At 45.8% G+C, this 16771-nt stretch overlaps 1 protein-coding gene across 1 annotated transcript in view; it reads right to left on the reverse strand.

Annotated features, from left to right (window-relative positions):
• The window catches only part of LOC308486425 (killer cell lectin-like receptor subfamily F member 1), an 18350-nt gene continuing 1579 nt past the window's right edge, over positions 1-16771 (reverse strand). The window contains exons 2-7 of the mRNA XM_081023268.1: positions 14130-14263; positions 8867-8953; positions 6437-6535; positions 4925-5079; positions 3716-3858; positions 1-247 (exon numbers count right to left, since the gene is read on the reverse strand). Coding sequence (XP_080879394.1) covers positions 127-247; positions 3716-3858; positions 4925-5079; positions 6437-6535; positions 8867-8953; positions 14130-14229 — 705 coding nt within the window. The 5' untranslated portion in view covers positions 14230-14263 and the 3' untranslated portion in view covers positions 1-126. The remainder of the gene's footprint in view (positions 248-3715; positions 3859-4924; positions 5080-6436; positions 6536-8866; positions 8954-14129; positions 14264-16771) is intronic.

Consider the following 16771-nt stretch of genomic DNA (forward strand, 5'->3'; position numbering starts at 1 on the left):
TTCTGAGAAATGAAAATTTATTTACTTTAACGTTCTGGGGACTTCTGAAGGGAAACGGCCACAACACGGATCACAACCACATACCCACACCGGCTTCTGCGCCTCCTTCTCCTCTTCCACACCTGCTCAACTCCAGCCAAACCGAAGCGCAGTCTGACACATGACGTAAGCCAATTCCTCACACTCCTGGGAGAAAAGCGATCCGTTTTGGAGGTAGCCGCAGCCCTTGGGCGGCAACTTTCCATGCCTGCAACACAGAAAAGGAGAAGATGTCGGTTTTTCTTTATCTTAAGGTCAATGGTGCTACTCAGAGGTGCATGTTTGCAGCTTGACCTACTTAGCTGCACACCTGTGGTCTCTCTCTCTTTTAAAAAAAAAAAAAAAATTACCATATTTTTCGCTCCATAAGACACACTTTTTTCTTCCTAAAAAGTAAGGGGTTATGTCTGTGCATCTTATAGAGCGAATGCGTGGTCCCTGGAGCAGAATTGCCCAGGGGCAAAAAGCAGATTATGTTCTTTCTTTCTTTCTTTTTTTTTTTTTTTTTTGAAAGAGGGAAGTGGGTGTTGAAACAAAGCCGCTAATTGGCAAGCGATCAGGGAGGGAGATAAGGGACGCTAGAGATAAAGGAGGCTGCCTGGGAGGGGGAGGTAAAGACAGCAAACTTGCAAGGAGAGGAAACAGGAAGACTAAATCAATGAGGAGAGAAATTAGAAGAAAAGGAGGAGCAAAAAACTGTTCCAGCTAAGGAAAATACACTAAGGCAAACAAGAGGGAAGTGAGTGTTGAAAGGAAACAGCTGATTGGTAGGATCGGAAGAGAGATAAGGGACGCGATAAAAGAGGCTGCTTGGGAGGGGGGAGGCAAAAGCCCATGGATCCTCAGGATTTTTACATCGGGTCACCCCAAATTCACCATCAGATCACATAGCATGTCCATGGCTACAGCCTGCACCAAAAAAATCACGCATCCACTGTTTCGTGGGGCCGCAATGGCGCAAAAACGTGGTTACAAAGCAAGGATCCACATGGATCCTCAGGATTTTTGCATTGAGCTACCCCAAACTCACCATCATGTCTGTGGTCACAGCATGAACCACAAAATCATACATCCACTGTTTCATTCAGAATATTTTTTTTTCTTGTTTTCCTCCTCTAAAAACTAGGCGTGTCTTATGGTCAGGTGCATCTTATGGAGCGAAAAATACGGTAATTGGTTTTTCCATGTATACATCCTCTAACAATATTTCTCTAACCATTTTCCATATCCCCCTCCTCCTCTGGACTTCCCTCATATTCCCATTTTGTTTTATTTCCATATTACTCACCCTGCATGTTGTTTCCCAAAATTTTCCCAATCCATATCATTTTACTTTTTGTTATATACAATTGTGTTTGTTTATTCAAACCCTGCCAGTGAGTCCAATTCTTCACGTTGCTTCTTCGTATATCTTGTAAATGGTTCCCATTCTCTCTTAAAGTCTTCGTTATCCTTTTCATATAATTTATCTCTTAATTTTGCCAGTTCTGCATATTCCATAAGTTATGCACTTATGCACACCTGCGGTCTCTTGACTGTTTGACTAATTAAACGGGGAGTTTACTTTCTGCACCGGATGCAGGAAGGGATGTGATAGGATAACTGATTATTTGAAAACTGTATTTAAGTTGATTACAGTGGTACCTCGGGTTAAGTACTTAATTCGTTCTGGAGGTCCGTTCTTAACCTGAAACTGTTCTTAACCTGAAGCACCACTTTAGCTAATGGGGCCTCCCGCTGCCGCTGCCACACAATTTCTGTTCTCATCCTGAAGCAAAGTTCTTAACCCGAGGTCCTATTTCGGGGTTAGTGGAGTCTGTAACCTGAAGCGTATGTAACCTGAAGCATCTGTAACCCAAGGTACCACTGTAAATGTTTTGTATGCTGCTGGTGAGGAGGAGGAGTGATGGCTTGCAGTTTTTGACGGTTACATTTTTGAAAATAAAACTAAGCAAAGATATTGTGGACAGCCTTTTATTTCTATGCAGGGCCGTCTTTACCATCGGGCGTGGTGGCGCAGCGAGCCAGGGCGCCAGGCGGAGAGTCCGGGGAGGTAAGCGAGGCAGAGCGGGGGCTTGGTGCCTACGCACCTCCAGTGCCCATCGGAGGCGGGAAGGCTTCGGGTGCTTTCCCGCGGTCCAGAGCTCTCTCCGCTGGCTCCGCAACACACCACCTCCTTGGCTGCATGGTGTGTGCTTGCATCCCAAGCTCTGCGCATACAGTATTTTCCGCTCAATAAGACGCACTTTTCCCCTCCTAAAAAGTAAGGGGAAGTGTGTGTGCGTCTTATGGAGCGAGTGCAGGCGGGAGGCTCTGATCAGCACTCCCTTTAAAGAGCCGTGTGGAGCGTGTGTGCGGCTCTTGGGGGCTTTTTCTCAAGGAGCCGCACCCACACTCCGCGTGCTCTTTAAAGGGAGTGCGGCTCTTGGGGAGGCCTTAGCTGCGTGCAGCCTCTCCTGGGCAGGGGATGAAGGCTCCCCTTGCCTGGGAGAGGCTGCGCGCGGCCAAGCAAGAAGCCAGGACAGCCAGCGGGATCGCTGCGCTGCGATCCCACTGGCTGTCCTGGCTTCTTGCTTAGCTGCACGCAGCCTCCCTAGTCCGGGAGAGGCTGCACGCGGCTATCCCATAAGCCAGGGCAGCCAGCGGGATCGCAGCGATGCCGCTGGCTGTCCTGGCTTCTGGGAATCAGAATTTTTTTTCCCTTGTTTTCATCTTCCAAAAACTAGGTGCGTCTTACGGTCTGGTGCGTCTTATAGAGCGAAAAATACGATGATAGATGTGACTCTATCATTGCTCCCCCTGTCCACTCTACCTTGAAAGATCCCCTCGCTCGAGGCTACACACTGCAACTGGTGCCTCCTCCAGCACCCCTCCCTCCTTCCCCTGCTTCTCCACCACCTTGCACGGAGCCTGCCTCCTCCCACTGCCCCCCCACCTATGGTTTATTGAATATTTACAAGTACAGTGGTACCTTGATTCTCAAACGGCTTATCTGCTGCACAAATCGGCTCCTGAATACCGCAAGTAAGTGTTCCGGTTTGCGAACGATTTTTGGAAGCCGAACGTCCGACGTGGCCTCCACTTGAGTGCAGAAATTTCCTGCAGCCAAACGGAAGTCGCGCCTTGGTTTTTGTATAGTTTCGGGAGGCAAACGGACTCCCGGAACGGATTCTGTTCGAGGACCAAAGTACCACTGTAAACTGTAAACAGATAAGAACACTGACATGATTATTGTAATAACCTCCCGTTTTATAAGAGTATATATTTAAAGTAGATGAATAAATGAGGAAATTAAGTTAATTTGGAATATGCAGAAAATATATATTTTTAAAAAAAAATTAAGGAGCTGCAGAAAGAAAGGGAAGGAAGTCGAGATTTGAAATGTTAAAATGTGCTTTTTAACATGTTAAAGGTGCGCTTTCCCTAATGAGGCCTCCCGCCGCCAGTGCCCTTCCACCGTTCGGCTTCTTTTCGCAAACCGGGACACTGCTGAGTTTGCATACCCAATAGTTAGTAAACAGGGCTGTTCTTAAACCAAGGTACCACTGTACTGAAATGTATATAATTGAAAATCATCATCATCATCATCATCATCATCATGAAATATAGCTTAATAATGATTACCCAATCTTGTGACAAATGAATTAGGGAGCATGGGGATGCCAGAGTCACTTACATTTTGGGGTCATAGAGAGAGCCATCTGCCCATTTCCATTGCTTCGTGACGATGTCGTACGTCAGGCCCATCCAGAATTTGTAGTATTGACTCTTGCCGTGGCGCTGGCGGAAATGTTTCTTCGATTCAAACCTCAGGAAGTTCTGCAAGGCAAAGCCACAAGCACCCTGCCTTTAGGAGGGGAGATACACCACTGCCTTTCAACCTCATTTTCAAAAACCCAAGTATGTGAACTGTTAGTTCAAGACGCCGGCAAGAAAAATCTGCCTCTCTTCCCTTGCAACCAGCTCAGCGAAACATGAGAGGAGAGGAGCAAAGGGATGGCAGAAAGCAATAAGTCAGGGGTCAGCAAGGCTTACTGGGCATGGGCCGGATCACTTCCACAGAGATCCTCTTGACCTCCCATTTCCTTGACCTCTGAAGGGAGGGCGTTCCACAGGGCGGGTGCCACCACCGAGAAGGCCCTCTGCCTGGTTCCCTGTAACTTGGCTTCCCGCAGGGAGGGAACCACCAGAAGACCCTCAGAGCTGGACCCCAGTGTCCAGGGCAGAATGATGGGGGTGGAGACGCTCCTTCAGGTATACTGGACTGAGGCCGTTTAGGGCTTCAGGCCTTGAGATTGGTATTTTTACTTGTAACAGTACCTATCGGGTTTCTGTTTTTTTAAAAAATCACTGATTATTCTCTAAGGACACAGTCCAGTCATCAAATGGGTTGCTTTAAAGGTATAATACTGTATATTTCGCTCTATAAGATGCACCCGACCATAAGACGCACCTAGTTTTAGAGGAGAACAAGAAAAAAAAATATTCTCTCCCTCTCTGCACAGCGCCTCTCCAGCAAAGCTCTGCTTCTCCTCCCACTTCACTGAAGGGGCGCTGCGCCGAGAGGGAAAGCTGCGCAGCGCCTCTCCAGCGAAGCGAAGCAAGGAAAGCAAGAGGGATCTGTGCGCACCGATCCCTCTTGCTCTCCTGGCTTCAGCGAAAGCTGCGCAGCCTGCATTCGCTCCATAAGATGCACACACATTTCCCCTTACTTTTTAGGAGGGGAAAACGTGTGTCTTATAGAGCAAAAAATACGGTATACGGTGGGGGCACAGCTGAACTACTGCTACGTGATATGGGGGTGAGGCATGGGGAGGGGGGGACCCTGAAGCTATCGAGTCTTGCCCATCTCCATCCCGGCAGCGAACCGGACAAGCCCCAGTACCATCTGTTCTGTGTCGTTGTGGATGACCGCCAGGGAGGAGAACTCGTCTCTGCAGAAGCCCATGCTGGAACGCCAGCCCATCTTCCTTTCTCGGAAAAGGTAGCAGGAATCTTTGTGCTGCAACCACTGCATCTTGCACACACTGCAGTTGATAGCTAAAGGGGGGGTGGTTGTGCATGAAAAGCTTGGCAGTTGTACAGAAGTATCATTTATCCCCCTTCCCTACCCCTAAATGGGCCAAAAGGGTGACAGGCAGTGCTGGATTTATGTATAAGCTAAACAAGCTATAGCTTAGGGCCCCGCTCTCTTGGGCCCCCCCAAAAAATTTAATGAAAAAAAAACTGAGTATACACTTCCAAAATAGAAGATAAAAAACAAATAAAATAAAACCTACATACAGTTAGAGCTTAGTAATTATTTTACTATTAATATACAGCCATACCACGGGTTACAGACGCTTCATGTTGAGCTTTTTCGGGTTACAGACACGCCAAAACCTGGAACGAGTTACTTCCGGGCTTCAGCGGCTGCGCATGTGCAGAAGCACTAAATTGCTCTTTGTGCATGCGCAGAAGTGCCAAATCGCAACCAGCCCATGCGCAGATGCGCCGCTGCAGGTTGCGAACATGCATCCCGCATGGATCACGTTCGCAACCTGAGCGTCCACTGTACTTCTTCTTACTTGTATTTCACTATTAATATGTTGTTGTTGTTTAGTCGTGTCCGACTCTTCGTGATCCCCTGGACCAGAGCACGCCAGGCCCTCCTGTCTTCCACTGCCTCCCGCAGTTTGGTCAGACTCATGTTTGTAACACTGTCCCACCATCTCATCCTCCGTCATCCCCTTCTCCTTGTGCCCTCCATCTTTCCCAACATCAGGGTCTTTTCCAGGGAGTCTTCTCTTCTCATGAGGTGGCCAAAGTCTTGGAGCCTCAGCTTCACGATCTGTCAGCTTCACGATCTTCTTAATTGTATTTCAATTCAACCATTACTTTGATAAAATACATTTTTTGTCATGTGCAAATGGCTTGAGATACCTATGAGGTCCATCAATGACCATATAGCATTTATTCAACACACAAAAATCAGTTTATTCAACACACAAAAATCAGCTGGACATATAAATGGCCCCCATTACCTTCAGGAGCTTAGGGCCTCATCAAACCAAAATCTGGCCCTGGAGATAGGGAGGTGTTTGTTGCAATAGCTAGAGGTCCCAGGAGGTGCAAGGAGATCAGAAGATCACCACGGTCTAGTTCTTTATTGGTTGTGGTTCCTTTTATTGCAAATTACAACAATTCTGTCCAGAGTGTCCTATATATTACACCCTATCTGTAAATGGACAAATCACTAGAACTGGCACCAATAATTTCTTTCTTACTAAAAACTTTTCCCATTTGCAATCCTTGGCCGTTGTTTCTCCTGTGATACAATTATTATTTTTTTAATGAACAAATGAATAAACTGGTTTAAGAGAAGGGTGGGGGGAGACAAAACAATGCCCACATCTACCTTTGCCGATCTGTAGCTGCCTCAGAATTTCAGTCAGGATGATGATCTGCAGCTCCATCACGTCCTTGTGACTCTCTGCCTGTTTCGACAGCTTGTCCACTTCAAAAGAGAACCAAAGACAAGGCAGGTTGAGTAGATTGTAGACCCAAATTCATCCGTGCCATTCTCACAAAGCCCCTGAGAAGCACGGGCTGCCTCTGTGAAAAACACAGCTGTCAACATTTTCCCTTTTTTAAGGGAAATTCCCTTATTCTGAATAGAATTCCTCACAAGAAAAGGGAATACTTGACAGCTATGGTGAAGAAGCATCCCTGGTTTTGAACCCATTGGTTCATTTGATGACTGAAATATACTCGGAGTCAAGTATGGATTTCATGCTCTTTATTCAGCTCATAGTGGTGAGGAGGAATGGAAGTTCCCCCAGAATGTCTGCTTTATATACATTATTTACACAATGAGCCCCACGTGATTGGCTAATTCCGGGATTCACCTGTAGGCCAGTCTGGTTGCAGATTCACTTTCACCTGGAGCTGGATTGGGTGGCTCCTGTGGACCAATCAGACTGCTGCATTCTGGACCCTATTGTTCTAGGACCAATCAGACTGCTGCATTCTGGACCCTATTGCTCTAGGACCAATCAGACAGCTGCATTCTGAATCCTATTGTTCTAGGACCAATCAGACTGCTGCATTCTGAATCCTATTGTTCTAGGACCAATCAGACTGCTGCATTCTGAATCCTATTGTTCTAGGACCAATCAGACTGCTGCATTCTGAATCCTATTGTTCTAGGACCAATCAGACTGCTGCATTCTGAATCCTATTGTTCTAGGACCAATCAGACTGCTGCCTTTTGGATCCTATTCAACTCAGTACATAACAATGACCTAACCCTGCCGCGATGACCCAGAAGGATCCCACAGTTTATAACAGGGGTCGGCAAACTACGGCTCCCGGACTGGATCAGGCTCGCCAGGGTTCTAAACCCGGCCCGCCGGCGCCCAGCAATTGTCCTGGCGCTGCAGACAGAGCGAGCAGCGGGGCACGCAATCGTTTCGGCTCGGACAGCTCCACGTGGCGATGCAGCCTTGCTGCGGAGTCAGGAATTACTTGGGGCAGAGAGGGCCTTTCCCGGGAGGGGCTGTGCGCAGACGGGCACAGGAGAAGCCCAAGTCCCTTTCCATTGCAGGAAACATCGCAGGCGGCACCTCCCTGGCACCGCTCTAGCTGTTGCCATCTCTATTTCTCCTCTGAAAGGGGAAGGAGCAGGAGGCGGGGAGGCGCGCATGGATTCTTGGGTTGGGATCCCTCAGCTGGGAAGGGAGGCTTTGCGCTGCCTGCCGGAGCAGCCCCGATCCCATTCCTACTTGTGTGAAAGCAATAGGGGGCAAGTAGCTCTCAGTTAGGCAGCGTGAAGCCTTCCTTCCCATCGAAGCAGCCCCAATCCCATTCCTACTTGCGTGCATTCCTACTTGGTGCATTTTTTAAAAAAAATTTAATTTAATTTAAATCCCTTGTGGGGGGCCGGACTATATTTTTTTGGGGGAAATAATGAACGAATTCCTATGCCCCACAAATAACCCAGAGATGCATTTTAAATAAAAGGACACATTCTACTCATGTAAAAACACGCTGATTCCCGGACCGTCTGTGGGCTGGACTGAGAAGGCGATTGGGCTGGATCCGGCCCCCAGGCCTTAGTTTCCCTACCCATGCCTTAAGCCAGGGGTCAGCAAACTTTTTCAGCAGGGGGCCGGTCCACTGTCCCTCAGACCTTGTCTGGGGTCAGACTATATTTTGGAAAAAAATAAGAATGAACAAATTCCTATGCCCCGCAAATAACCCAGAGATGCATTTGAAATAAAAGCACACATTCTACTCATGTAAAAACATGCTGATTCCCGGACCATCCATGGGCCGGATTAAGAAGGCGATTGGGCCGCATCCGGCCCCTGGGCCTTAGTTTGCCTACCCATGCCTTAAAGTAAAGGTAAAGGGACCCCTGACCATTAGGTCCAGTCGTGGACGACTCTGGGGTTGCGGCGGTGCTCATCTCGCTTTACTGGCCGAAGGAGCCGGAGTACAGCTTCCGGGTCATGTGCCCAGCAGGACTAAGCCGCTTCTGATGAACCACAGCAGCCACAGAAACGCCATTTACCTTCCCACTGGAGCGGTATCTATTTATCTACTTTCACTTTGACGTGCTTTCGAACTGCTAGGGTGGCAGGAGCAGGGACCGAGCAACGGGAGCTCACCCCGTCGCGGGGATTCGAACCGCCAACCTTCTGATCGGCAAGTCCTAGGCTCAGTGGTTTAACCCACAGCACCACCCGCATCCCCTACCCATGCCTTAAGCCAACACAAAAACAAGGTTCATGTTTTTCTTTAAGGTAAAGGGACTCAGTCAGCCCCTTCCCTCTCGCTCACTTACCTTGGAAGCACATGAGTGCCACGAGCGTGGCCAGAATGGCAGAGGTGAGTAGGACGCCAAAGGTGGCCGAGCGCCAGTAGCTGGTGTCTTGGAAATGGGAAGGAAAGAGACAGGTGTGAGAGGAGGAAATCCCAGGTTGCCAGGGAGATTGGTCTCTTGAGAATGAAGGTACGCAGGCATCTCAAGCTGCCAAGATATGGCGAGGGAGGGAGATACGGCCAAGCGCGTGGGCTGCATGCAGGACTCGGGTTCGATCCTGGCAGCTGGCAGCATATGATGTGAAATGCTCCCCTCTGCTGCGAGTCTGAGTTGGCAACACTGGGCTAGATGGAAGAGCGCTGAAGTTTCCAGGTTCGGCCCATCCTAAACCTACAGAGAGCTAGAAATGGCGCATGGTTTTGGTTTCCCGATGCCCAAGTCCGCCATATGCCCTGCGTTGTAACTCACGAGGTGCCCCCTCTGCTTACGGATCTGAGCCGGAGGAGAGCCCTGATGGATCAGCCCACGTCTCCGTCGAATGCAACCTCAGGTTTCCAAATGGGACAGTTCCACCCGCCCAGTTTGCACGCACACAAAACCCAGTATCTCGCACTGGTATACTGGGCACGGAAGGCTCCAACGCGCTCCAATAGGCCGTGATAAACGTCTCCCTGCTACATACCCTACAACATTTCTCCCAGGAAAATAGGGGCATCCTATTCTACATCAGGAAGCTTCTCCCGCAAAAAAAAAAAAAAGTATTATTATATTATTAAAAAAAGAGAGTCCTCTTTATGCTGAAAATAAAATACCTGCACCGATCGAGAGCCCTTCCTACAATTTCGAAGGAAAAGGTCGCCTTAAATTCTTTATTTGTGATGCTTCAAACAGGCAACCATTTCTTAGCAGTGTCGATTCCTTTCTTGTCAAGCCTTTATAGGTCAACTCAAATGTAAGTCCCACAGTATTCGATGGAGCTTACTCCCGTGTAGCTGGGTAAAGAATGTGCAGCCTTACACTGAAATCCTAAGGATGTTTTCCAGATTGGCAAAAATGTACAAAAACTGTTGTAATGTATGTTGGAGATGCAACAACGAGGCAGGAACCTTTCTACATATGTGGTGGGAGTGCAAAGAGATAGTGGGATTCTGGGGAAATATCTATAATGAATTGAAAAAGATGTTTAGATTTTCACTTGGGGAAAAACCAGAATCCTTTCGTGTCAGAGGAAATAAAAAGAATGGTCAGACCAATATTTACCGTATTTTTCGCTCTATAAGACGCACCAGACCACAAGACACACCTAGTTTTTGGAGGAGGAAAACAAGAAAAAAAAATATTCTGAATCTCAGAAGGCAGAACAGCAAGACGGATCGCTGCGCAGTGAAAGCAGCAATCCCTCTTGCTGTTCTGGCTTCTGGGATAGCTGCGCAGCCTGCATTCGCTGTATAAGACACACACACATTTCCCCTTACTTTTTAGGAGGGAAAAGTGAGTCTTCTAGAGCAAAAAATACGGTATGTATGCAACTACGGCGGCAAGGTTATTGATTGCCAAAATTTGGAAAAGCAACAGCATCCAAACTAAAACAGACTGGTCATCTAAAATGATGGAATCCTTCCATATTGCCGAACTAACAGGGTGGATAAGAGGAGATAATGGGTACAAAAAGTGAATAAGGAGTGGGCTATCTTTAAGGAGTACATCGACATTTATGTGGGAAAAGTAGAATTTCTGACAGATACTGAGTGAATCCAGAAAATGATTAGAGTGAAAGGAGAGTAAAGTTAAGATACAAGAAGAGGTTAAAGAAATAATGAAATGCGTTTAATCTAGTTGGAAAAATAAAGTCGCGTAACAAGAACGGCTGGAAGTCAAGTCACGTGGTGGGTGTCCATATGGAGTAGGTATATTGATATAGGTAGGTATTATATAGAGTAATGTATGTTTTATGTTATGAACGTTAGGTAGTGTGTTGTGTACGTGTATTGTGTAAATGTATATGCATGTGTTTTATATGTTAATAAAATAAAAAGAAAAAAAATAAAATCCTAAGGATTTTTACTCTGACCTGAGTTCTACTCCCTTTGAGGATTTACTCTCTCCTGATCGTTCTCGCAGTTTCTATTATTATTATTATTATTATTATTATTATTATTATTATTATTATTATTTTCTGCCTTTTTCCCTGACACATCACAGCTAAAATTTTATTTCATTCCATTTATCCGCAGAAGGCGTTGCACACGATCCCTTCCCTCGCCCATTCGCCTCCTTTGCAACAACCCAGAGAGGGAGGCTAGGCGGAGAGGTTGCAACTGGCTCAAGGCGGCCGGCGTCAATGCGCCTACGACGTCTGCATGTGCGCCGAGATCAAATGGTTGGAGAATGGATGGCGGCTAACAGATTGAGGTTGAATCCTGACAAGACAGAAGTACTGTTCTTGGGGGACAGGAGGCGGGCAGGTGTGGAGGACTCCCTGGTCCTGAATGGGGTAACTGTGCCCCTGAAGGACCAGGTGCGCAGCCTGGGAGTCATTTTGGACTCACAGCTGTCCATGGAGGCGCAGGTCAATTCTGTGTCCAGGGCAGCTGTCTACCAGCTCCATATGGTACACAGGTTGAGACCCTCCCTGCCCACTGTCTCGCCACAGTGGTGCATGCTATAGTTATCTCCCGCTTGGACTACTGCAATGCACTCTATGTGGGGCTACCTTTGAAGGTGACCTGGAAACTGCAATTAATCCAGAATGCGGCAGCTAGAATGGTGACTGGGAGCGGCCGCCGAGACCATATAACACCGGTCTTGAAAGACCTACATTGGCTCCCAGTACGTTTCCGAGCACCATTCAAAGTGTTGGGGCTGACCTTAAAAGCCCTAAACGGCCTCGGCCCAGTATATCTGAAGGAGCGTCTCCACTTCCATCATTCTGCCCGGACACTGAGGTCCAGCTCCGAGGGCCTTCTGGCGGTTCCCTCACTGCAAGAAGCAAAGCTACAGGGAACCAGGCAGAGGGCCTTCTCGGTAGTGGCACCTGCCCTGTGGAACACCCTCCCTTCAGATGTGAAGGAAATAAGCAGCTTTCCTATCTTTAAAAGACATCTGAAGGCAGCCCTGTTCAGGGAAGTTTTTAATATTTAACGCTGTACTGTTTTAAACACTTGATAGGGAGCAGCCCAGAGTGGCTGATGGGCGGGGTATAAATAATAAATTATTATTATTATTATAAATGCGGGAGAAGCTTCCTGGCGCGGAACAGGGCACCCCCGTTTTCGCCGGAGAAACGTGGCAAAGGTATGCACCCTTTCCAAAAGTCGGAATTTCTTGCCAAGGTGCCCAAAAATTAAGCTCATCTATCAGCCTGCATGGCGGAAGATTAGCCACAGGGCGGCCTTTTCTGCCAGGACGGAGAGCTCTGCGCCATAAGAGCATGGGGAGATTGCCTTAAAAAGATGTTCAATTGTTTTTGTATGCCGCACCTGCAGCAAGAATTTTACTTGCCCAAAATTGGAAATCACAGGAAATACCAACAGTGGGAGACTGGCAGATGAAGATGTTGGACTTTTTGGAGCTGGCTGACCTGACTGGAAGAATCCGCGATCAGAAAGAGGAGGAACATCAAGAAGAATGGAAGAAATTTAAGGAATATTTAGTAAAACGTAATAATATAACATAAGTGGAAATACTTGCAAGCACTAAATTTGCCTTAGGATTAAATTATGTTCAATTGTATAAAATGATGGATTGAGAATATTACGAAAAGAAAGGAAGTTAGTCATTTGAACAAGTTAATTTTATTAGAAAGTGGATATTGGAAAACTGCTAAAATGAGATTCAATGAAAATCGGTTAGGAAGGATTTGAGGAAGTCACCCAATAATGGAATGCAATTTTGAGTTTTAACTGTAAGAAGCTGTGAATGTATGTTTGTTTTTCTTTTTATATGTTTGTTATTTTGTGTTGTGTTAAATCTGGAAAATAAATTTTAAAAAATTTGAAAAGAGCATGGGGTTGAATTTCGGTGTATATCATTTTAATGGTTTTCCAAAACCAGTCTTCTTATAAAATTAACTTAATCACTTAACATCTTTCTTTCTTTCCAATTCAGCATGAAACATATTAATTCATCACATTATGCATTTAAATCCTAAGCCTATCTGTTCTTTGCAAGCTTTTCCAATTAGTTGAACTTAACATATTTAACTAAAATAGTCTTCTTCCTGGTAATCCTCCTCCTTCTGATCACGGACTCTCCTGGCCAGGTTGGCTAGCTCCGAAAAACCCATCATCTTCATGCGCACGGCCGTCTTCTAAAGCCATGCTGTGGCAGGGAGTTCCGCAGGCCCACCGCGTGCTCCTTCCTTCCTGAGGTCTTAAATATATGGTAATGTTCATAACCGCACGTACATAGATCAGCACAGGAAGACTGACCTGAAGCCATTTTGATTCCTAAACTGAGCAAATGTTTTCTCTGCAAGGTCAAAGTGGAAAAGCCTCCCCATTGTCATTTCATTCACAAATCCTGTCTTAAGGGTATGTCTGTGTATGAATAGGGCGAGCCTGTGACCTGGCTCAGGAACTATGTACTGTATTTTTTGCTCTATAAGACTCACTTTTTCCCTCCTAAAAAGTAAGGGGAAATGTGTGTGCATCTTATGGAGCGAATGCAGGCTGCGCAGCTATCCCAGAAGCCAGAACAGCAAGAGGGATCGCTGCTTTCACTGCGCAGCGATCCCTCATGCTGTTCTGGCTTCTGAGATTCGGAATATGTTTTTTCTTGTTTTCCTCTTCCAAAAACTAGGTGCGTCTTATGGTCTGGTGCGTCTTATAGAGCGAAAAATACGGTGTTTATCATTACAAAAGACTAGCCAGGCTCCCCAGGAAATCCAATCAAGTGACCATTAAACAGGTAACCTGTCAGACGAGATAAACAACGCACTCAGATTTCTGCTGTAGACCACCTTTTCTGTAATGTAGGTATGATGTATCTGGGGGTGGTCTTGGACTCCAGGGAGGGAATTTAAAATGTCTATATAAGGGCAGACATTCTTTTGTTCTGGGTTCCTCCTCCCTCCTGCGTGTGGTGAGTGAGGACCCTGTTGCAACAGATCAATAAAGATCAGGCTTACTAGCTGCTTTGCTTCTCAATATTCTCTGGTTGGCCTCTGTTATTTTCTCCTACTGATAGAGAACCCACAAAAGGACTCTATATGGGCTCTTGGATACCCCATAAGGGAAAAAGGGCAATTTTTGTTTACAACAGGCTCGGCAGCCTTCCTCCTCACCCTCTTCATCCTCCAGGCGTTTCCTGCTGGCGATGGTGACCCGCGACCTGTCGGGAGTGTTAGAGCGGAAAGAGCGCGCCGAGCGGGCGACGTTGAGCATGGGTTTTCCGGGGAGCGCTTTCCGGCGACCGCACCTGCCAAAAAAACCTCCCGAAGTACAAGGAGGGTCTTTTTTGGCCCACGTGCCCCCCCAAAAAGGGTTCAGGCACCCTGCGAGGCTGAACCAAGGCCTAAAGGCGCCCGCCTTTCGCACTCGGCACCGGGGAAAGGGAGCAGGTTGCCGCTCCCCAGGAAGACCTGCTTGGAAAGAGGGGCTCCTCTTCCTGGGGGGCTTCAGGGCACAGCCACAAGGGGGGGCAGCCTCAGAATGGGGAAAGGGAGGCAGGATGGGAGTTGTAGTCCCCAGGCACCGGCGAATCCCTCAGGGCATTGAAGCTGGTGGGGTGGCGGACTCCATTTCCCACAATGCACCCCTGCAGCCGCACAGAAGGCAGAAATAAATAAATTCACAGATGTCTCCTCAGGGCCTCAAATCTGGTGGGGGGGGGGACGGATGAGGGACTACATTTCCCACAATGCACCTCTGCGGCCCCACAGAAGGCGAAAAAACAAACACCCCCCCCCAAAAACCCAAATAAACCTCAGCAACACTGTGTTAAAGTTTAAAACGAAAGTAGTAATAATAATAATAATAATAATAATTATTATTATTATTATTATTATTATTATTATTTATTTATACCCCGTCCATCTGGCTGGGCTTCCCCAGCCACTCTGGGCGGCTTCCAACTGAATATTAAAAACTTGATAGATACATCAAACACTAAAAACTTCCCTAAATGCGGGCGAGCGCTGAAATAGATTCAATAAAATAAATGAATAAATAAGTGAGGAATGGTGACTAAACAAACAGATGATAAAGAGTTAAATAAAAACGGCGATCAATAAATAAATAAATGACGATTGCAAACAGATAAACCACAAGTAATAATGAGTGAATAAATGCATAACGACCGATTGAGCAATAAAAGGAAGAATGAATAGACATAATTGGTGGTTTCGTTCATGGGGTTTGCCGCTTGCTCTTATCTGGCGACGCAAAAACAGGCTTGCAAAACCCACGAAAGCAAAGAAGGAAAAGTCCTTTAAAAATATGCATCAAATGAATGAATGCAAAGCGGAAGAAATGCATTTATTTCAAACTTCCCGTCCGGCTTTTAAAAGGCCAGAGACAATAGTGAAAGGCCAAAGGCCGGGTTGCAGGAGAGAGTTTTTCTGGGTTATTTTATTTTATTTTATTTATGTCCATGCCAAAAGAAAGGGTGGGGGTGGGGAGAAGAAAAGGGCAACGTGAGGAAAAACTCCATTTAATGCCACAAAACGCCATTTGGCGCCTTCCAGAAACGGCAGCCATTTTGTGCCCCTCCATGGCCTCCCGGCAGCCATTTTGTGAGGCCACGTCAGCCATGTTTCGACTGGCGCTTGCATCAAATTCTCAAATTTAAAAATGTCCCCGCTTTCCCGCCAAAGGGACTTTCTCCTCTTATTGTGGGGTCTGTCTCTGAGAGAGGGGAAAAACTTATCTAAAGGATCCTAAAATATTTTTGGAAGTGGGACTCCTAAGGGTCATCCATCCCAACCCCAGGCTATGCAGAAACCTTTTGCAACATGGCTCTCCGGGACGTCCCAAAACCTTGTCCTCCCCGGCTTTATTTATTTTATTTTTTCAGTTCCTACATCGATTCATTACAATTAACCTAGTTTAACAATATACAAATAGTAATAGAAAATTACACAACATCACTTTTGACTTACTGAAGTTTTCATATTACACTTTTAGCTCTTTATCTCTTTCTTAACATATCAAAAAGAGAAAGACCAAGAAAGGAGACACCAAAAAAAAAAAAAAAAAAAAAAAAAAAAAAGGAAAAAGAAGAGGAAAAAGAAGTTTTGGAAGCTTCCATTTAGACTCATTATATTATTATTTCATAACAAAATTGCACGTAATCCTAAAACCCTGCTAATGCATTAACCTGTATATGCTTCTGTATATATGCAATATTCCATTCTTCCTTCAATGCGTTGCTGTCTCTTCCTCTCAATTTCATTGTCATTTTTTCCATTTCGGCATATTCCATTAATTTGACTCCATTAATCTTCTTTAGCTGGCACACCTTCTTCTTTCCAGTATTGTGCTAGCAATGTTCTTGCGGCCATAGTTGCAGACATAAATAAGTCCTTTTATAATCCTGGTGCATCCACTCCTATAATGCCTAGTAGTAAAGCTGCTGGATTTTTTAAACAAATGTTATTTTAAACATCTTCTTCATTTCATTATAGATCATTTCCCAATACTACTTTATGATTTTACAATCCCAGAACATATGAAAAATAAATCTGTTATTTTACATTTCCAACACTTGCTTTCCTTAGTTTTGTACATTTTTGCTGATTTAACTGGGGATAGATATATAGGGTGTGACAATGTTTTCAACCCGCCCCAAAGATGTTAAAATCAATAAAAATTATATATATATATAAAAAAAAGGAAAAAGCAGAGTAATAAATATAACAACAACAACAACTTATTTATTTATACCAACAACAGCAACAACTTATTTATTTATTTATACCCAACAACA

Source organism: Podarcis pityusensis (genome assembly GCF_964106645.2).
Source record: "Podarcis pityusensis genome assembly, chromosome: 10".
Classification (NCBI taxonomy): Eukaryota; Metazoa; Chordata; class Lepidosauria; order Squamata; family Lacertidae; genus Podarcis; species Podarcis pityusensis.